The sequence below is a fragment of the Martes martes genome (genome assembly GCF_963455335.1).
Source record: "Martes martes genome assembly, chromosome: X".
NCBI lineage: Eukaryota > Metazoa > Chordata > Mammalia > Carnivora > Mustelidae > Martes > Martes martes.
Window position 1 is genome coordinate 118,113,483 of NC_137897.1, and position 22,035 is coordinate 118,135,517.

The 22,035-nt window shown below is 50.6% G+C and overlaps 1 protein-coding gene across 3 annotated transcripts in view; it reads left to right on the forward strand.

Moving 5' to 3' along the window:
• Positions 1–13,631: 13,631 nt before the first annotated feature.
• The window catches only part of MTMR1 (myotubularin related protein 1), a gene marked incomplete at its 5' end in the record, with an annotated part of 57,193 nt that continues 48,789 nt past the window's right edge, over positions 13,632–22,035 (forward strand). For all 3 annotated transcript variants that reach the window (XM_080795688.1, XM_080795689.1, XM_080795690.1), the window contains 2 exons: positions 13,632–13,798; positions 19,461–19,566. In XM_080795688.1, the coding sequence (XP_080651814.1) occupies positions 13,632–13,798; positions 19,461–19,566 (273 nt within the window). The remainder of the gene's footprint in view (positions 13,799–19,460; positions 19,567–22,035) is intronic.

The following is a 22,035-nucleotide window of genomic DNA, read 5'->3' on the forward strand; positions in this document are numbered from 1 at the left end:
TGACTGTTAGGTCCTAATGGTTTATTTTCCAGTAGCTCTGGACAACATGACTTACTCATTTGCCGCTGGTAATACTTACGTGCTTCTGAAAGTGACTGTATTTCCCAGTGCATTCCACATAAATCACAAAAGAAAGTTGTTCACCTCGTTTCAGGGGCCTGATCACACAAACGTGTCTTAGCCGGGATGCATGGAGACCTGGGCTCCTGCCTGAGCTCTGGAACCGCTGCTGGGGCAGTTGGAAGGTCTGAGGCCTTCCCAGCTCCCGGAAGTGATGGATCTGGAGGCCTCGGTGTCCATCTGTTCAGCTAGGGTATGGGCTTCACGTTCTCGAAGGTTCCTTCCAGTTCAAACAGCCCTTCCTAGAAAACGCATTTTAATCACTCGTGCACATACAAGATTTATGGCACAAAACAACATTTGCCTCCCGTATTAGCTTCCTGTTTCTGCTAGGAGAAATCACCACACATTTAGAGGTGATTATCTTACAAGGTGTTTGTCTTCTTACAGTTCTAGAGGTCAGAAGTCTGAAATTGGTCTCACTGGCCTTAAGTCAAGGTGTCGGCAGCGCTGTGTTCCTTCTGGAAGCCCTAGGGGAGGGTCCTTTTCCTTTTCCACCTTCTCGTGGCTGCCTGCTTCCCCAGATCGGTGGCCCATTCCCCTGTCTCTAAAGCCAGCAGCATCTCAAATGTCTGGACTCTGACTCGTCTCCCTGCCTCGTTGACATTTACAGGCCCCTGGCAACTATACCAGGCCCACCCGGATAACCTAGGCCAGTCTCCCCATCTCAGGGCCAGCTAACTGGTGACTTTCATTTCCCCCACTACCGTAATACCCCCTTGCTGTGTAAGCTACCGTATTGCCAGGTTCTGGGGAGTAAGATGTGGACGTGTTTTGGGGGAGGGGGCGTTATGATGCCCACTGCACTGCAGTCCGTTCAGCTTCGGATGGCGGGTGCAAGCAGGCTGCGAGACGTCAAGACGCCGCTAGGCTCGCCCGTTACCAGCCATGCAGTTACTTTAGGTAAGGGCCAGCTCAGTCCATTTTGTGACCTCTCAGAGGAAATCCAACCTTATAGTTGCCTCTGACTCCCTCCCCGCCAGTTCTGGCTCTCCTTTCTATCCTGGCATCTATCCAAAGCCAGACCATGTGCTTTCAACTCCCTTGGTCCCTAAACGGAGCAAAGGGAGCTATTTACTGGGGCCATATGTCCTGCACGCTATACTATCTGGCATCCCCACAGACCTTATCAAACGGATAGGTTTCTTGTTTGTTTGTTTGTTTGTCATTTTGATTTGGAAACAGAGATGAATGAAACAGTGGCCTCCTTCAAGGAGCATCTGGCCTAGAGGGAAGAGTTTGGTTAAGGGCTAATTCCCACGCAGGCCGGGCGCCTCCCGTTCAGGCAAAGGCAAAGGCTTTGGGAGGTCAGGGAGGAGCTTCTTGGGAACGCCGTCAGAACTGAGTCTCGGAAAGGTAGGAAGCCTAGGTAGGAGCTCGGTCGCATCTGTCTTTAGGGAAATGCATATTCAAACCACGGTGAGTTAGTATCCCACAGCCACGTATGGGCAAAACTTCTAAAAGTCTGGCAATCCCAAGCATTGAAAAGGTTGTGGGCCGATAGGAATTCTCCTACGCTGCTTTCAAGAACAGTTGGCATCATCTGGTCAAACCGATGCCTACCCTAGGAGGTAGCATTTTTCCGCTCTCAGGCACATAGATGCTCTTGAGAAATGAGAATTTCCTGCACCAAAAGACATGTGCAAGAATATTCATAGCAGCATTGCCTCTAATGCCTCCCCCCAAAACTTGAAACACCTCAAATACCCATCTACAGTAGAACGGAAGAGTTGTGGCATCCGGAGTCATCCGCACCCAGGACGAATGACCAAACTACAGCTACATGCGACACGGATGACTTTCATGAGCTTGTTGGTTGAAAGAAGCCACATACAGAAGCATATATACAGTATCGCTCCATTCGTACAAGTTCAAAACCAAACAAAACTGTTGTTTTGGTGTGTGTACATGGTAAAACAACAAAGAGAAGCAAAGAAATCGTCACCATAGATGGGAACAGTACAAAGAGAAGCATCTGGTCCTTTAAACATGATGCAGTAGGTACAGAACCCAAAGAAAGTTGGTTCCTGGATCGTAAGGTGCACGGGACTGTGGGAGGATGACCAAGAGGTAGGCGGGAGCTGGGCAGGGAACTCCCTGCGGGCCCTGGGAAAGAATGGGCATTTTCTTCTCTGTGCCGTAGGAGCTGCTGAAGGAGTCTACTGGGGCGGGGGAGGGAGGTGATCAAATATGAGCCGCGGTGGCAGCCGGGGCAGGGGAGGTTGTAGGGCGGCAAGACTGGGGACAGGCCAGCTTGAGGCTCTTGCCGTCGACCGGATATAGAGGACTGGGCCTGGAGTGTGGACGAGTAGAGAGAAGACCAGAGTGGAGGGGCGGACGGGGGCAGTGCTCAGGCCTGTTTGGGACATGATGAGTACACTGTACACAGAAACACAGATTTACAGACAAAATCGCCCAACAGGGCCCCTGGCTTGTGGTTGGTGCCCAACAAATATTTACGTGATTGCATGAATCAGTGAAGGAAGGACGGGTAGACAGGGCCACGCTGCTCTTTCTGGAGAGCTGAGTATAAAGAAAGAAGAGAGATTGGATCATAGCTATTGGGAGAGTGGACCAGGAGAATGTGCTTTTTTTCTTTTTTAAGATTTTACTTATTTGAGAGAGAGTGCATGAGAGAGCACAAGCAGGGGGAGCAGCAGAGGGAGAGGGAGAAGCAGGCTTCCCGCTGAGCAGGGAGCCTGAGTGGGGCTGGATTCCAGGACCCCAGGATCATGACCTGAGCCGAAGGCAGATGCTTAACTGACTGAGCCACCCAGGCGCCCCGAGAATGTGCTTTTTGAAGGAAGAGACTTAACTGTATCATCTGTGGGGAGGAAGGAGTTGGTGGAGAGTGAGAGATTCACCAGAGAACAAGACCCCCCGAGTAGGCGTGAGCCCCAAAATAGAGGCAGAGAGGGATTTGCCTCGAACAGCAGAGGCATGGCTCCCCGGAGATGTTCACATCCTAATCTCCGGAACCTCGGAATATGTGAGGCGCCACAGAAAAGAGAAATTAAAGCTGCAGCTAGAATTCAGGGGTCTAATTAGATGGCCTTGAGCTGGGGAGATCATCCTGGATTACGGCTGTGGGTCCACAAGCATCCTTAAAATTGGAAGAGGACTCACCTTGCCATCGCTGGCTTTGAAGATGGAGGAAGGGGCCGCCAGCCAAGGAATGTGGCGACCTCCCGAGGCTGGAAAAGGTGAGGAAAGGGCTTTTCCCCCAGAGCCCCCGGGAGGGACGCAGCCGTACCGACATGCTGGTTTTTGTCCAGTGAGACCTGGTCAGGCTTCTCACCTACAGAACTGCACGAGAATGAACGTGCGTCCCTTAGCCGGATTAATGCGTGGCAATTTGTTATGGCGCCAGCCGGAGGAATACAAAGAGGATACGGACTCTGGGGAGAGGGGAGGACCGTGCCTGACTAATTCCGTTTTCTTAAGCAACATCTGCAATATCAGAGGACTGTCCGCAAATTCAAAATGGCCCAGAGCACAGGAGGAAGAAGATGAAAATGTCCCCGGGAAGCAGGCTCTGTGGTCTGTGGTCCAGTTTTACTTCGCCAAGGACGGGCACAAATCTCCGGTGCTGGTCTTGTGGCGCCCCCAGGTGCTTGGCAGAAGCAAATGCAACGCTCTAGAAGAACACGGCTTCCTGCGGGCCTTCCGGGAATTCTCACAAAGCGTTTTCCAGGGAACAGGAGCAGTTCGCAGTAAAAAGTGGCAAAGATCGAAAGCCCTGAGCGAAAACAACAAGGACAGATAGCAGGAGAGGACTTGTGCAGGCTCATGAGAGCCAGTGGTGAGCCCCTCTCTCCAGCTCTTCGGTATTCAGTGACGTCGAGATAGTGGCTTGCCACTGGCCGGAATGGAACGATTTATTCCACAGAAACCAGCAAGTGCTACGAATCAGGGTGGGTTTTTTTTTTCTTTAATTTCAGAGAGCTGATGATTAAAATTTTACCAGCACATCCCTTGGTGCAGGTTATAAATTTACTATGCACGTTATCGTTCAAGTAATAAAATCGAAGTGACCTGGAGTTTGGCAATGAGCGTTTAGCTACAACGCCAAGGGCACCGCCCATGAACGAAAACAATTGACCTGGGGGACCACGTTCGAATGAAAAACATCTGCTCTGTGAAACACACTGTTAAAAGAACAAGAAGACAAGGCACAGAGCGGGAGAAAATATTTGCAAAAAACATATCTGATGATATGTGATATCAGGTTTACAGGAAAATTGTGGGGGAGGCACAGAGCGCTCCTGGGCACACCTCACGGCGAACCCCCCGATGAGCTCCTACTGCCACGTTATCATTAACTAACACCGTTTATATTACGGTTTCCCCTCTGTGTTGGACGTTCTATGGGCTTTGACTAATGTATAGTCACATGTGCCCATCAATGGAACATAATCCGGAGTATTTTCACTGCCCTAAAAATCCTTTGGTCCAACTTTTTGTTCCTCCCTCCCTCCACTCGATTTTCTTTTTTGCCCGAAGCCGCTCAAAAGAAAACAACAACAAAAAAGTCTACTAATCTTTTAAAAAGGCATCCCAGGTCATTTTGTGCAGCTAGTTCAGCGAACGTTTCACAACTAGCATCTTAAGCAATGTCTGCATTTTGGTCAAACTGCATGCTGAAACAGAAACCACCGACTAGGGAGCCAGGGTCCTTTGGAACACCTTGGGACTGCAACTACCGGCCTCTGCACCTGGAGGAGCCGTGCCTGGTACAGGATCTGCCAGGTGGAATGCAGTCCTGTGGGGTGTGCATGGGAAAGAGGAACACCACAGTGAGGGCTCTTGCCCCCAGCCCCCCTCCTCCGCCTTGCGACTGACCCTGGTGCCCTTCCCTGTGGCCTCGAGTGGCGTGGCCTGTCCCCTCCTTTTGGGATCTGTGAATATAATAGTCTTCACAGTAGCTGTCATCTCTTTACTTACTAGTCAAACTCTTGTTACTCCAATCCCATGAGCAGCTCTTCCTGTGGAACTTTCCCTGTTCAAGTGACCCCGTGGTTTCAGTCTCCTGATTAGCCCCTGACTGGTACAGCGTACTGGGTCCCATAATCATTTGTAATCATGTTTTCTTCAGGGAATGTTCGACGGGGGAAGTCATGGTTTTTGTTGCTGCGTTGCAATAGAGACCAAGCATCTGTTTCCAGAATGTCATATGAAGGAAAAAGGGGCCGAACGAAAGTGGAGAATTTCGGTGGGCGGCCATCTCCTGAATTAGAAACATTCCCAAATGGATCACGCACATTACAAAAATGATTTGTATCTCTGCCACACATGACGGACTGAAAGTTGAATTATGGAAACTTACAAAGATACACATAAGGTAAAAATAAGCAAGTTCATCAGGGAAACGAGAACACAAAAAGAAGGAGCAAGATGACGTAAGCAGATAGAAGTCAAGCTTCAAGATCTTAGACACTTACCAGAAGCATGTCACATATGTGTTTCTAAAGTTTCCAGCCAAGCACAGATGACACGATTGGTTTTAGAATTCATAGCGTCCTTCAGCTAAAAGTTAACTCAGTTGTTCCAAGAAGAACAACTCCTTCTGGTACGGAAAACAGGGTGGCTTTCGCTCATTGTTCAGGGGCTTGTGACTCTTGAACCCAATCCACTCTGTTTTCTCAAGTTCCATTTTGTCCCCCTCGAAAACGAGTAATCTCCCTATGGCCATCAAGCCGAGTATGATGCCAGACGTGTACCAAGCACTCAGTAATGTTGAAGGGAGTGAATGTATATACATTTCTACCGATTTCTATGAAAAACACAAATGCTTCTACAACAAAGTGCTTGGAAAGTAAACGTGATGGCGATGGCAAGAAATTTGAAGAGGCAGTGTTCTCCATGCAGAAGAGCTCTCGGGAGAAGGGGCTGGCAATCTTCCTGAGAACGGGGTGGGCGAGAGCCCTTAGCCGCCGACTTCCCTGCGGCCAACACGTGGGGGGCCCAGCTGAGCAAGTGAGTCCGCTCGGGGCTCAACATGGCCCACGTCAACATTGAAACTACTTCCTCTAAAAACAAAAAACAAGACCAAAAACAAACAAGCAAGCAAACCCAAACAGCTGTTTCGTGTACGCTGACCAGTGAGGGACAGGTGTTTATAGTTGTCATTAAATAATCACAGCTTATGTCACCCTCACCATGTGCCACCCACTGGCCTAAATGCCTAACAGGTATTAAACCCCCCTGGATCGCCACAGCGAGCCCTCGATGAGCAGAGGAGGAAACTGAGCACAGAGAAGTCACTTGGCCGAAGTTCACCCCCGGCTGGCGAGCGGGGCCGGTTTTAAATCAAACCGCCTTGGCCAGGAGTCCACCCTCGGCCGCTCTCTACTCTCCTGCTTCACCGAAGACTCGGAGCCCCTTCAAAGCAAAACCCCGCAGAGTATCTTTCTCATCCCTCAAGAAGCGCATCTCCCCTCCTCACTGTTCGCCGCCTGTACGTTTCAGCCCCTAACGACAGCCAACGATCCAGGCTGCTTCCGAGTTGGGGAGAGAAATGGGGGATCCCTCCGTAGCATCGGATATTTTCGCTTATAACCGAAGACGGGTAACTCCGGCGTTCACAAATTCAGGACGCTCAGCTTGCCGGCGCCTCCGCCCCCTCGCTCCCCGCAGTCTGCCCTGCAGCCGCTACAGGGGCCAAGTCATCACGTGCTTTTCTTCCCGCTTGGCTGAGCCTGGTGGAGTCGTGTTGGGAATGAGAAGAACTCCTCCGGACTCTGCACAGCAGGTCAGTGGAAGGCCTAACATCTGCTCTGGAAGCCGGAGGCTGGTGTATAAAGTCTAACGGGTCGGAACTCGGTGTCTCCCTTTCCTCCCCTGTGTGATCGTTCACTCTACGTATCAGTTTGGGCCACGGGGTGTCCAGACCGCTGCTTAAACATTATTTCTGAATGTGTCTGAGAGGGTGTTTCTGGCAGAGATTCGCAGTTGAATGGCTGGTATCAGGAAGGAAAACGGCTTTCCCCGCTGCGGGCGGGTGTCCGCCAACCCAGAAGGCCTGAACAGAACAGAAAGGCTACGACTGAACTCATTCCTCTCCTGCCTAGGTGCTCCTGCAGACGGCAGATCTGGGACTTCTCAGCCTCCAGAATCGCGTGACCCAGTTCCTCGTAATAAATCTCATTATACAGATAGAGAGAGATTCTGTCTCCCTGCGGCCATTTCTCAACCCAGTTGTCCTCCAAAAGTGCTCTCACCCATCCCACACCATCTCTACACTGCCGAATCCAGGGGACACCTCTGCCCCATCTCACCAGTCAGAGTCTCGGCACCACTTGGCACTCTGGATCATTCCTTCCCACTTAAAACTCTGTTCTCTGCGCCCCCAGGATGCCTCTACCCTGGCTCTTTCCCTGGTCTCTGAAGATAACCTTCTCTCTTCCTTTGGATTCTGTGATAATCCCGTCTGCTGGACCTTATCCTGACTGATCCAGTGTGACTGCCTTAATGGGGGATTTATGGAAGTGAGGCCAAAAGCATGTCTCTGAAACAAACTTGCCAGGTTGAGGCCAGTGCGGTCTCTGGAGCTTTGGGAGTGTGGGGTCTCTGGACAGCAGGTGACGTGGGAAGGAGAGCTTGACACTACATTTGTAGAGCACCCATCGCAACACTGAGTATATTGCACGTCAATATCAAAGAATGAGGGGTGGTGGAGGTCATGGGCACAGAGCCAAAGCCTCCCAGGCCATCCTTTAGCCCTGTCTATAATTTTAAACCAATGGTTGAGAACTTCTGGATAAATCTAGAGGCACAACTAAGTAACCTGTGGCATTTTCTAATGCAGCTGATGGAGGCACAGGAATTAATAACTCCACTCATTTATCTGTATTCACTTGAAGTATCATTGAGAACATCGACCTCACAAATGGACCTTCAGACACCATGTTGGCTCATTTTATGCATCAAAGTTGGGTAGGCCATAGTGTAGGAGTGTTTAGTCAAACACTAATCTAGATATTTCTGTGAAAGTATTTTGTATATGTGATTAACATTTAAATCAGCAGACTCTGAGTAGAGCAGATTGTCCTCCACAAGGTGGTGGGCCTCGTCCAATCAGTTGAAGGTCTTAAGAGCAAACACTGAGGTCCCCTCAAAAAGAAAGGAACTCTGCTCCAGACTTTGGCTTCAGACTCAGCTCAGGACTGCTGCATGCTGGAATTTCCACTCTGCTGGCTGACCTGAAAACCCCAGACTTATTCACAATTGTGTGAGTCAATTCCTTAAACTAAATCCCCCTTTGTCCTTCTCTCTGTCTGTACACACAGACACCCTCTATAGGTTCTGTTTCTGCTTCTGGAGAAGCCTGACCTGATACCCTTGGTAGGCATTCTGGTCCCCCCATTATGTCCGTGCCTTAATCTCTGACCCTGTGAATATGTTATGTTACATGACAAAGGTGGGGGGGGATTTGCAGATATAATTAAGGTTACAGACTTTAAGCTGGGGGGAGTATCTTATATCATTCAGGTGGGTCCTATTTAATCACACAAGTCCTTAAAAGCAGAGAACTTTCTCTGCCCAGCAGCAAAAGAGATGCTTCAGGAGGGGAAGTCAGAGAGATCAAAGAATAAGAGGGGCTTGACCCACCATTGCTGGAGGGGGCACATGGAAAGCACGAGAAGGAATGAAGGCAGCCTGTGGGAGCTGAATGAGCTGGATTCTTCCTCAGAGCCTCCAGAAAAGAGCCCAGCCCTGCTGATGCCTTGATTTCGCCCTTGTGATACCCCAAGCAGAGGACCCAAATGAACCCATGAGGACATCTGACTTACAGAAACTTCGAGAAAGTGGATGTGTGAGGTTTAAGCTTCTCGGTTTGTGGTAATTTCTTATGGCAGCAACAGAAAATGAATCCAGCGCCTAATACTGTATTGAGAAAAGTCTTGAAACATACATGTAGACATGCCAACATTTTTAACTATGGCTAGATGGTGCTTCCAGAACGAACGGGGTTGATGCTGGACTCGTTACAAACCTGGATCCGAGGCAGCAGTGTCTTGCAAGGACACACAGAACCTAAGTCCATCTGTTGCCACATTTAGCTGGAATCGCTTTGGGCTAAAGAGCACAATTATAGACACAAAAATGAACACCACGAACTGAACACACTCTTAAGGCTGGAGGCACACACAGCGCCAGGCTTTGCTTTGTGAGGCGGATGGTCTCCGCCGTCACCTGTGAAGACCAGATCAAAATCTTACTCTCCCGAATTGCCGTTAGGACCCCTCCGCAAAGTGGGACCCTTTCCCTGCAGGGGCGCTCATGTGTCGTCCCACAGAAAGTGAGATTTTCTCATTCTGAGCAAAAGGATGTTTTTGAGAAACTCATTTGATAAGGAATCCTCAGGCCCGCTTTCATTTGTTTGATTCCTTTTCCAGAAAGAAAGCGGTGGCCTCATCCATAGTTACCAAATTGTGGAGCTGAGGATTAAATTTCAAAGAATTTCTCTGTTTTCAAATTTTAGGAAAATGTACCAACTCTTATGTTGCCTCTCTCTCCTAAGCTCTAGAACCCCGTGACCAACAGTCTATGGGACACCTCCACCCGGATAACCCAGAAGTCAAGGGCACAGGCATCAGTATGCAGGCCGTGCAGGGGACAAGGGGGTCCTACCTAAGGGGAACCATGCACAGTGAAAGCCTCATAGATTTCGAGGTCTGTTACGGCCCTTTCTGGGCATACAGCAAGCAAAGGTTGAGCTTCGACAACACTGGCATCTCATGACAATTTTATGAGCAACAGCGGTCCGGTGTTGTGAGGAAGGCGTGTCTTTTCGCAGTGCACACAAAAGCATCGTGTGGGCCAGGACTCAGGGCAGGGCCAACTGAACATGTCCAAGATGAACTCGTCCTACTCCCTCCCCCCTCCCAGCTGCTTGTCACCCCGCGTTCCTTCGCCCAATGACCACTGTCACGCTCTATGCAGTCATCCAAGTCCGACACCCTGGTTTCAGCCTTGACCCATCTCTTAGCCTGTCCCTCCCTTTCTTCTTCATGCCCAGCATCCCGTCAGGCACTGCGTCCTGTCTGATGTCAGGCCCTCGTGCCTCAGTTTCTGAAATGGTCTTCCCAGAGCCACTCCTGCCCCTCCAGGCCCTCCGCCCGCGTGCGATCCCAGCTATGCTTTCGAAGTGTCGATAAGATCGGTTGTCCTTCTGCGAGGACGGGGCTGTGGCTCCCTGTCACCTCCAATGGCATCTCCAAGTGTAATCTTCAGACCATCTGCGTCAGACTCGCTTACGGTGCTGCATATAATGTGGCTCTCCACAGCCCCTTCCCTGCCACGCTACTCAGTGCTCAGATTCTCTGCAGTGGGGCCCCCGGGTCTGTGTGTGAGCGGATGGCTCAAGTCATTGTTACGCTCGCCATTCCGAAAGTGACGACGTTATGCAGCAGGCCGCGTGTACATTTCATGAACACGCAACGTAGGTGCATAGACACGTGCCCCCTTCCCCCACAGGGTGCCTCAATTTCCCCCGCAGGAGCACCGGTGTAGGCCTGGCAACTCACTCTTCCCATTGCCTCCCACCACACAGGTGCCATCTGTCCCCTGACCGTGATCCCTGGGAAGGCGGGGGGCTCAAGCCAACAACTCTAAGGAGGCCCAGACATGGGCGCTGGGAGACACAAGTCTCCATGGCTGTGTCCAGTTTTTCACCATCCAGGGGCTCTGGCTGATGAATTCACAGCCACGTTGAGAGAGTTGGGATCAGGGGATATTCCAGGACCCTAGAGCTGAGAGACACCTCCCTCTCCCAGAGTTCACAGGAGTGAAGGTCAAGATGTCTCTTTCCCCCTCCCTGGAGAGTCACTCGCCTTCCAGGATAACGAGGATCTCCTTTCTCTGGAAGAGAGAGCGGGCAGGTCACTAGCGGCCCTGTGAGTAATGATAAGGTGTCTTTATTTTTGACGCAGAGATCTCGTGTGTTCTGTCGGATGGTCAGTGTAGCAGGAGGCGACATTCTTAACTTGCTAGTGGGGGGCACCTCGGGTCCGCCACAGCTGCGGACCTCCCAGCGTGTGGTACCTTCCTCAGAGGGCGGCATGGTGTGGGCACGGGTTCCTGGCCGCGTGGAAGGAAGCTGGGGGGGGGGGCGGGGGGGGGCGGACAGCAAAAGCAGTGTTTGGGGACCCTACTGCTGCAGAGAAAAACATCTCAAAACCTCGAGGCTTAAAACATCCCTTTATTTCTCAAAAATCTGTGGTTCCACGGACTGAGTCTCCAGCGTCGCCAGGGGTCGGCTGCGCGGCCGGCATGGCTAGGAGGCCGGGAATGGCCCCAAGGGCACGGCTGGCAGCTCGTGCTGGCTGCCGGCGGGGGAACTCAGCCGGGCTGTTGGCTGAGAGCCTTGGTTCTCTTCCACGTGGGCCTTTCCGTGTGGCTGGTTGGGTTTCCTCACAGCGTGGCAGCAGAGCTCCAAGAAAGAGGATTCCCAGAATCTGAGGCAGAAGGTGCCGCTGCCTGAAGGCCAAGCCCCAGAAGTGACGTAGTGTCCCTTCTGTGACGCTCTATGGGTCCAAAGACGTGGTGGGAGGGGACACAGACTCGACCTTATGAAAGACCCGTGGAATGGGGGATATTACCGCAGCTATCTTCGGAGGCGCAGTCTACCACACGAGGGACTGTACAGTAGTATTTCTCCAAGTGCGCTGAGCCCGGCCTGTGCCAGAATCCAGCGCAGAGTGTGAACTTCGTAGTCTAGCGTAGCAGATGCTCCAGGTCTCTGCCCTATTGGCCTGTACTTGACCTTCTCATTTGCCTTGTCTGACTTTATGCTCCAGCCACAGGAGATCTCTTAGAGTTCACGTGTACGTAATCTGTTTAACCAGCTTTACACCTTTGTCCATAACTGTCCTTCTGCCTGCAACGACTTGGAGATCCAGCTTTGCGTGCACTTTTCTCGGAAGCCTTCCTAACCCCTCTCCTCCCGCAGCCCCGTGGGCTTGCCGCCACTGTGGCATTCACCAGCAGGTAATGTCACTTGACTGCGAACTTCTTAGGCAGTAAATATGTGTGATTTGCTTCTCTGTCCCGGAAGTCCTATGTTTGCTTAATGGAACTGACAGTGAATTCCTCAATGGCTTAATCCTTCTTGAAGAATACAGTACTAAACACATCTAAAATTTCACCATCTTCTTTCTGACAAATCTCAGGGCAGCTAGGATGCTTGCATACAGTTCTGGAGGCTGGAAAGTCCAAGATCGAAGTTCAGTTCCTGGTGAGAGCCCTCTTCCTGGCTCGTCCACAGCGGTCTCTCAGTGTGGCCTCACATGGCCTTTCCACAGTGCCTGCTCATGGAGAGAGTGAGACCAAGCTCTCTGATGTCTCTTCTCATAAGAGCAGTAATCTCATCGTGCCAGGGCCCCATCTTTATGATCTAATCACCTCCCAAAGGCCTCATCTCCAAATACCATCAATTGAGGTCTAGGGCTCCAACATACGAATGGTGTGTGTGTGTGTGTGTGTGTGTGTGTGTACAGAAATATTCAGTCTATAACAAAGGGTTAAACATTTCAAACCAGAGCCTGCAGGAGATGAGTCTCCCTTCCCATTCTTCCTGCAGCCCTCCTCACTGTGTCACCTTTTCACCCCAGGCTTCTCTCCTCTTGGGTGTACGACGGCTGCAGGGCCTCCAGGCATCACATTCTCATCCTCAAAGTTCAGTTCGACGTTATTAAGCTGGTAAGGCAGGATGGGTCTGAGATGGAAAGGGACAACTCCCTGTCCACAGGTCTGCTTTTTATCAGGGTCATAGCTCTCCTGTCTGTACCGAGGGAAATCACAGCAAAGAGCTTAGTCATGATCGCCATCCCCACCCCTAACAAAATCAGGGGTGAGTTGAGAGAGGATGAGCCTTTATCATCAGATATTGGCTGGATTTCCATAGCAACAGAAGTTAAATGTTACTCTTAATATAAACCAGGGGCGAAGTTCCGAGGGCGGCATCAGAACACTCGGTGGCCCCACAGATGGCGGGGAGGTGGGTTTGTGGGAGGGAGGGAAGAAGGGCGTGGGGAGGACTTGCTAAAATGTCTGCAGTTGCTCCTGCTTTGAGCCCACAAGACCATGGACGCCCAGGGGCCTGGGCGACCCGCACCTCGAAACTTACCCGGGAAGGAAAATCGAGGGGAAACAAATCGGGTTTGACCCCTGAATGCCCCCCCCCCCAACTCTTCGGCAGCCCGGTAGCTCCGGGGCCACCCAGGCGCGTTCCCACGCGCAGCCGGGCGACACGGGCCCTCGCGGGCTCCCCGCGCGGGCGGCCCGGGCCCAGGTGGGGCTCTGCAGACGGGGGCGCGGCCGGCCCCGCGCGAGCTCCCCGCCCCCGGCCCCGCGCGCGGCCTTGTGGGTAGCGCGGGGCCGCCAGGTGACAGCTAATGGCGGCGGCCGCCTGAGCCGGCGGGCGGCGCGACACGGCACGGCGGCGGGGCCCTTCCGGGCGCCGCTCCCCTCTCGCTGCGGCTCGTCCGCGGCGGCGGGCCCGGCGCGCCATGGACAGGCCGGTGGCGGCGGTGGCGGCGGCGGCGGCGGCCGCGGCGGCTGGCAGCGAGGGCGGCGGGGGCCCGGGCCCGGGCCCGGCGGGCGGCAGGAAGCCCCCTCGGGGCGCTGGGGGCCCCGCCGCCGGCTCCCGGCAGCCCAGCGTGGAGACCCTGGACAGGTAAGCGGGACCCGGGCCGCCGCGGTCCCCGCGCCCTGATCCCCGAGAGCCCCGCGCGCCGCGCCTGCCGAGTCCGGGCGTGCCCCCCTCCGTGCCCTGCCGCACCCGCCCCCGCGCTCCCCGAGACCCCGGGCCCTGCCCCCACCTCCCGGGGCCGCGCACCTGGCTCACTTCCGCCTCGCGGGCTGGGGCCCCCTGCGCCCCTCAAGGGCTTTGCAGCTGTCAAATCTTCTCAGTGCGTCTTCCCGCCGCACCTTGGAAGACGTCTCCCTGGCCTTGCCGCGGCCGGGGAGACTGGGAGGTTTCACCCAGGCTCTCCTCTTTTACTGAGGCCTTCCCTCCCGGGGTTGGAAGATCAAAATCCCACCACCGCCGCTGCTTGCGGGGCGGCGGGGGAGGGGGGGGTCTTGGACGTTGGGGTTGGGAGTGGGGACTGGAGGATGCAACCCCGTGGGTGTTGGAGCTCATACCGATGGAGGCAAAGTTACCCTGGTTTGAAAAGCTGGGACGGACAACTTCCAAACTGCTCCTGGTGCAAGAACACACAATCGCTTATTTCAGTCTTTCCCACTTTGAAGGAACCCGGATCATTGTTTTTGTGGACACAGAACTGCTTCTTAGGCAGTTGCAGAACCAATGTTAATCAGAAGTGGAAACCAACCGTGCCCAACTAGAAGGGCCATCCTAAGGCTCCGAGGACAAGTGATGGGTTGGTTATCCCGTAGCCCGGAATATCCAGTTTTCCCACATCTTGGCTATTTCGCTGACACCAGAGTGCAGTTAGGCAAGAGAGTGTTGTAAAGCAGCTTGGTCAGTTTCAGATGCTCATTCTTGCCTGTGTTAGTCATAACAGAGAGCTGAACTTTGGGGAGTTTCCCCGAAGCATAGGAACAGTAAGAGACACTCCCTTTGTTTCTGCCTCAGTGTGCTTACACTGTTTTTTAAATTAATCACGCAAGTGGTCAGCTTCACTGAGAACTAATCACAGCTAAGATAGTACTTGGAATGGTCAGATATTCTATAATGTGTAAGTGCTTGGAGAGTTAGGGAATCATACAAGATGGCTTTTGCTTTCTGGTTCACCGTCTAGTGAAGACTATGAACAAACCAGCAATTTAAATCGCATGTGCTGAATGCTAGAAGTACTCTGGGTGGGGCATACATGGGAATCATCTGAAAAGCTTTTTAAGTACTCCAGGTGACCGGGCCTTACTCCTAAGGCTTCTGATTCAGGAGGTTTGGGGTGAGGGCCAGGAGGTAGTATTTTCCAAAAAGCCTCCGCAGACTCAGTTGTGATCCACTGCGCTGTGGGCACACAAAGGTGGGTGCTTGATTTAGTTTTAGTTGGGGGGGTATTGGGGATTCTGGGCAGTTAAGAGAAGGAGGCCTTCTGAGAAAGCTGACATTTGAATTGAGGGTGAGGAATGAGAAGTTAGCTAGGGGACTGTGTGGGGAGGACCTTCTGGCCCTGGGAGTGGAATGTGCAGTCGTGCAGGTGGTGTAGGTGATGCTAGATGTGGGGAACTGGTAAGACAGAAGACGTGTGGGAAAGCAGGGGCCAGATCTTGAAGGGGCTTGGATGCCCTCCTAGGGAATTGTGCCTTTATCTTGGGGCATGGTTCTCTGTGACCTGCACAGGAATCATCTCCAGTGCAGGATCCAAGTGCAGCTCCTTGGGTCCCACCTTAAGTCTGGTCTTTCTGCCTCTGGGCTAGAGCCTGGAATTCTGCACTTTTAACAATTGCCGGTAGCTACAGGTGAATTGGGCCAGGTGGTCCCTTTTGCCCAGGATGGTGCTGGTTTATTGGTGGAGCGGGTGTGATTATTAATAGCGTCCTCCTTCAACTCACACTAGTGTCTTAGTTTGGATAGGAAGTTATGTGGTCACCCTTGCTATAGGGACCACAAAAGGATTTCTATCAGGTGAGCTACAGGGATGGGATTGATGTTCGAGAACATTTGTTCTGCAGCAGTGTGGCGAACAGACTGGAGGCAGGGAGTCTCAATGGAAATGTTAATCACTGGCTCATTGGTATGTGAGTGCCTGCTCTGTGTCAAGCACTGTGGGGGGCCGAAGGATTTGGCAGGGAACAGACACACACAAATTGCTGCCCTGGTGACAGAGGTAGACAAAAAACAACTAAACTGTATTCTCTGTTAGATGGTGACAGGTGCTAGGGAAAAAGTAAGTCTGGAGGGAGATATGAGGTGTTGGGGGCCTACAGTTTGGGGGCTGAACTGGAATTTTACGTAGGATGGTCAGGGAAAGCCTGGCTGAGAAAAGTGACACTCGAGTACTGCCCCTAAAGAAGGGAGGGACCCAGTCGTACAGTATCGAGGGAGACAGCATTCCAGGCAGAGGCCTGTGCACCCTGGGTGGGGGTGGTGAAGTGTGCAAGGAGACCAGTGTCACTAGTGGGGAGGGAACTAGGGGGAGAGGAGTAAGGGTTGAGGTCAGAGAGGTCACAGGGGCAGGTGGTGGAGAGTCGTGGGGAGCCATCGGGGCTTTCAGAGCGGAGGAGTAGAGGAGTGGCGTACCTGGTGTAGATCTCAGTGAGCTCCCTGTAGCTGCTCTTGGGACAGCGGACTGAACGGGGCCGGGCTGAAGCCAAGAGACTAGCAGGTAGGCTGTTGCAGTCACCCAAGTGACAGCGGATGGTGGCCCAGACAGCAGTGGGGTAGAGGAAGGGAGAAGTGGTAAGATTGTAGATATAATTTGAAGAAAACCTGCAGGGTAGAGCCAGCATGATTTGCTAAAGATTGGTTGTTGGGTAGGAGAGAAGAATCAAGATGCCAGGATCTTGGGAATGGGCAAGTGGTGTTGCTGAGATGAATGCGATGGGATTGAATGGCACGTGGTTAGGAGCTCCAGACATAGTTCTGAGATGCCGGCTGTATATTCCAGAGCAGAGGTCAAAGAGGCAGTTGGTTTATATGGGCCTGGAGTTCAGGGGTGTTGTCTGGGCTGGAGCCCTCAATGTGGGAGTCATTGGCCTAGAGTCAGGAGGCAGGAGAACACAGAAGGATGGGTGTCTGGAAAAGGGAGTTGCAGTAGGAACGGAGCAAGGTGCATTCTGAGGATACTAGCTGATAAGAGTGGCGCCCCGGCTTTTGGGCCTGGGGTACCTGGGTAACTGGCTGTGCTCTTCCCCGACCTAGGAAACGGGTCGGGGAGTGGGTTGCAGGCTGAGCCCCCGAAGCTGGTTTTGACAGGTTGAGTAGGCAGGGTCTCAGGACCCGCTCGTACAGATGTCTCCTTGGATGGTGGGCATCCAGATCAGGAGGATCCAGGTTGGAGAAACAAAGCTGGCCTCCTCCAGGCTGCAGGTGGTTCTTACTACCAGGAGAGTGGCAGGAGATTGCACAGGGGGAACCTGGCTGGCCTTCTGTGATCTGTCGTCGTGACAGGCTCGGATTCATACTCTTCTTTGAAGAGTGACTTCTAGAGTGGAAGCTGGCTCTACAGGCGAGGCGCAGCCTTGCCCCACGGACCGAGGAGCCCTCCCCTCTCTCCTGAGTACTGTGCTTCATGACGACAAAGCTGCGGTCCTGCAAGAGGATGTGGCTTGCTCAAGGTCACAGAGCTAGCTGGTGACAGAAACAGGACTTGGATCCAAGCCTCCTGTCTCCCAGCCCGCTATACCACGCCGTTTGTGACTGTGCTGGCCAGGCCACTTCTGGTTGCATGTGGCAAAAAACACAACTCATTCTAACTTAAGCCAGAAAGGGAGCATCTTGGCGCACGTTGCTGCTGCGGACGAGGAAAGGTGGCCAGGGGCACGTTTGGAGCCAGAGCCGCACGCGGCATTGTCGGGGCTCCTCATCCCTTGTTTTTCTCTTGTCCCATTCTTTATCTCTGTGGGTTCCTCAAGGTGGTAGGGTTGGGGAGTGGCCTCCAGCAGTGCTGAGGCGGGGATCTACACAGCTTGGAATCCAAGAGGAAGGCCGGGGACTGGCGTGGTCTGGGTCACTCGTCTACAAGTGGGCTCAGGAGGAACAAGGTATCAGCCCTGCTCGGTACCCCCCAACCCCCAGAATCCTGTGAAGTGGGGAAGGACCAGTCCTCCCGCTAGAGAAATGTCCTCATCAGAAGAAGAAGGAAGGGATGCTGGGCAGATGATAACAGCAACAGGTCACCCGCAGTGGGTGACCATGCAGGTTCCTGCTGTTGGATTTATAGTCGGGGGGTGGCTGCTGGCAGGGAGGAAGGCAGTGTGACAAGACAAGGACGATCTGACCGGCAACAAAGGCGACTTAGCCTTTAACAAAGAAACTAAAATCCCCCCCTTCCCCTCCTTTCCTCTAAGTTAGAAATTATAGTAAATAGATTTATGACATACGGTAGGAATGTCTGCTCATTCAGTGCATGTTTTTACTTATGTTTTCAGCCCCGCAGCTCACCACTGGGCTATCCTGATCAGAGGCAGAAGTTTAGAGCACTAGTAGAGAACATCAAATATCTTCATTTTACTTTAGGTTATTTTGTGTACTGCCTAGGGATTCCACTTTTTTCAGTCTTCCCAATGTATGAGTGTGGATTTAATTAGTGATGAGATTTTTATAGGTCTGGAACATTCTTTAAAGCGAAAACTACCCAGAGGGTAAACTTTAATGAGCATCTTTTGCCCTGTGCTTGGTTCCTTCAGTACCTTGATGAGGAGCCTGGCCCCTTGGAGGCAATTTTTGATTCTCTGACTGCCTAGTCTGCTCCTGTGTTCCTTTAGGTCTGGTGGGCACAGCCTGCCCACTGACCGGTCATGTGACCTCAGTCAAATGCTGGAGCCTCACTTTTCTCATCTTTGAGGTGGGTCACTGTGAGGCTTAGGTGAGGCTGTGTGTGGAAATGTGGTGACGCTTAAGAGCACCATGTAAGTAGAAGATGCCATTTCCCTTGCGGGACTGTGTTCTTGTGTAAGGCAGTGTGGCTGGCCTCTGTGGGGCTGGCCTCTGTTTCGCCTTCCAGTTCAGTGGGTCGGTCACGATTGGTTGTGTCGTGTTCTGGAAGGACAGCCCCAGTGGAGCTGGAGGCAGCCCGGCCACATTCTGATTGGGCCTGTCACCTCTGGTGCCTCAGTTTTCTCATCTCAGAAACATGTTGGCTAGTCCCTGATGTGTCTTCTTATCACACTGTGGTTGGGAGACTCTGATATCATGACAGACCGGAAGAGCCTTTTTAAGTTGTCAGTGCACTTACAGAAGTGTAAGGTAGCATTATTACTACGTGCAGGATGTCATTTGCCTAGTCTGGTCTTTTTAAACTCATATAATCAACTGTTTGATTAAAAGTCTATTTGAAAGAAACATATGCTGTAAGATAAATATTTCACTTAGAATTAACATTCCATATATATTACATTAAGCATATTCACTGCATATAGTTGTAATATAATAAAATTCCCTAATGTTTAACTGTGTAAGGCCTAGACTCTTAAACATAAAAAAAATTGGCTAATTCATTTAAAATCAGCCTGGAACCTAATCTTACTTCCTGGTTATCAGTCAGTATTTTAGTTCATATAGTAAATGTACAGTTAACCATGTAGTCTCATAAAATTTTCTTTTCTTAAAAAAAAAAGGAATTTACATATATCCTTAGTCAGTGCTCATTTTTTTCACCAAGAGCTGACATCTTAAAATATTTTAATCACACTATTTCTTTTAGTCCTACAGGATCACATGTTGAATGGTGTAAACAGCTTATAGCTGCTACAATTTCTAGTCAGATTTCAGGTTCAGTGACGTCAGAAAATGTATCCAGAGACTACAAGGTAAGCAACACTGAGTCTTCAATGTACCAAGAAGCTTTGCATTTCTTTAAAGATTATTAGTTATTTTAGAGAGAGAGTGCAGTGCACGCATGGGGTAGGGTGAGGGAGGTGTAGAGGGGGAGGGAAGAGCAGAGGGAGAGGGAGGGGGAAAGAATGTGAAGCAGACTCTGTGCTGAGTGCAGAGCCCAATGTGGGGCTCACTCCCACGACCCCGAGGTCACGACCTGAGCCAAAACCAAGAGTCAGCTGCTTAACCAGCTGAGGCACCCGGGCACCCCAAGAAGCTTTGCATTTTTAGTTTGAGTGAGACTTTGGTCCCTTGATGCTCAACAAACATTTGCTTGGGAACAAGGATGAAAGATTTTCTGTTAGATCTGAACTTCAAAGGAGAATTTTTACCAGAATCTAGTATATGTACTCCTGGTTTTGTAATTGAGAGGAAAAACTGTCTTTAGCTTTTGATCCTTTTTTAAAAAATCCATTTCCATTTTTATTAATTATATATTATATTTTACATTTTATTATAATAAATGCCTGTATTTTCTTTGATCATATTCTGAACTTCAGAAAATGTCTGATAGTATTTCCCAGCTTCACCATTTGTGTCTGTGTTTAGGTACTACCTGTGGGTGTTCGGCATTAACAGGCGCTACTACAATGCAAAAAGTTGCAGAACTCCAGAATATTGTTGGGCAGCCTCATTTTTCGGTCTTTAATTTGTATTCTCTGTTTATTCTAAAGTTGAGAGTGATAAGCTCCTTGTCAGCAGAGACGGGGGCTCTTTTATTCACCACTGCTTCCCCAGCACAGTCCTGGAATATAACAGGTGCTCAGTAAATACTTGTTGAATCGGTTAACAAATTAAAAACTTACACGCTCCATCTTTGTTAAGGCTAAGACGAACCTTCTTTAAATGTCAGTGAACTGTTAAACCATGCTTACATTGCTTGAATGGAGGTTTCAGTCCATCGTAATTATGTGTGCCTGCTTGTGAAAGATGATTGGTTTTCACAAGTGTGGACGAACTACATTTAGTATCCCAGACCACCCTCGGTCAACAGTCTCTCAAAATCATGGTCCTCGCGCACCAGGTTCTTACAGTACATGTAAAGGTAACCGTATAGAATTACAAACAGTTCAAGCACTACAATAAAGATCCTAATTAATTCTTTTTTTTTTATTTAGACTTTGTTTCATTTTTCCGGTGTTCCAAGATTCATTGTTTATGCATCACACCCAGTGCTCCATGCACTATGTGCCCTCCTTAATTAATTCTTAATACATGCTCCTTGCTTAAGGGACCTAATGGCCTCCGTTCCTCTCTTCTCTATCTCATAATGTCCCAAGCGCAGAAACTGACTCAAGAGGCCATGTAATTGAAATTTGGCTCTCATCCTGTACTTCCTCCAGGCCATCCGATGCTGTTGATTAGGCCTACCAGAGGAAAGCAGGCCTTTGGATTAGTAGAAATTGGATAATCCGCTCAGTCAGAAGAGTGACAGTATGTCATTCTCAGTAGGTTTTCCTGCTCTTTGGTTCTCATGTTTGTCCACGTAGGAGCAGCTGGGGTACCCGGTGTTCCAAATCCAGCTGGGCAGACATGCCAGCCGCAGGTTGGGGGAGCAGTTGCTGCTTCACTGGTGCCTGAGTGGCTGGCCGCTGAGCAGCTGCCTACCCCACCGGTCCCAGTTTCCCTGTTGCCCCGTTTTAGCTGAGAAACTGCCCCACTGATTGGAGAGGCTCAAGAACCCGTACTAGCAGAGACTAGCTCTCAGGCCTTGGAATGATTTTCTTTCCAGACAGTCAGGAGTTAACAGTAATGTTTTCATTATGCTTGCGTATTTGTTAGTGTTGTGTGAGCTCTATAAAAGACTGAATGTTGACTGTGTGCATAGCTTTCTAACCTCTACATTAATAGATCAGACAGAATCTGTACTTTAACGTGAAGCAACTGTTTTTTTTTTAATTTTAGTCTATTTACAAATTTTGTGTAGCAAAATTAGCTCATATTGGAATGGTTTAACAGATGGTATTCCGAAAAAAAATAAGGCTTTTCTATATTTTGTAAATTGAATTTTACGTACCTACATCGGATCATAGCTAAAGCTTTTGATGAATGATTGTGAGAGAACACATTTTCTAATTGTCTTTGTTATATTTGCCCTGTAGCCAAGTCTGCAAAGTCAGAGTTAAATTTATAATTCAGGAGGTTTTTTTTTTTCTATAAGAAGAGAGTTCTTTAAATAATAAAAGTGTAAAATGTTTCTAAACCACAAGGATAATTTTATATGCTACGTATAAAGTAGTTCTTAAAATCCGAGTCCCCAAGACAGGACTCTGGAGTACCTCCGGCAAGGGAGCCATTGCATGTGGTTTTTCCTGAGGGTCCAGCCACAGTTTCTTGAGGATCTAATTTGCAGTCATCAATCAATAATATTTCAAATTATCCACTGTGCAAATATCTTATTT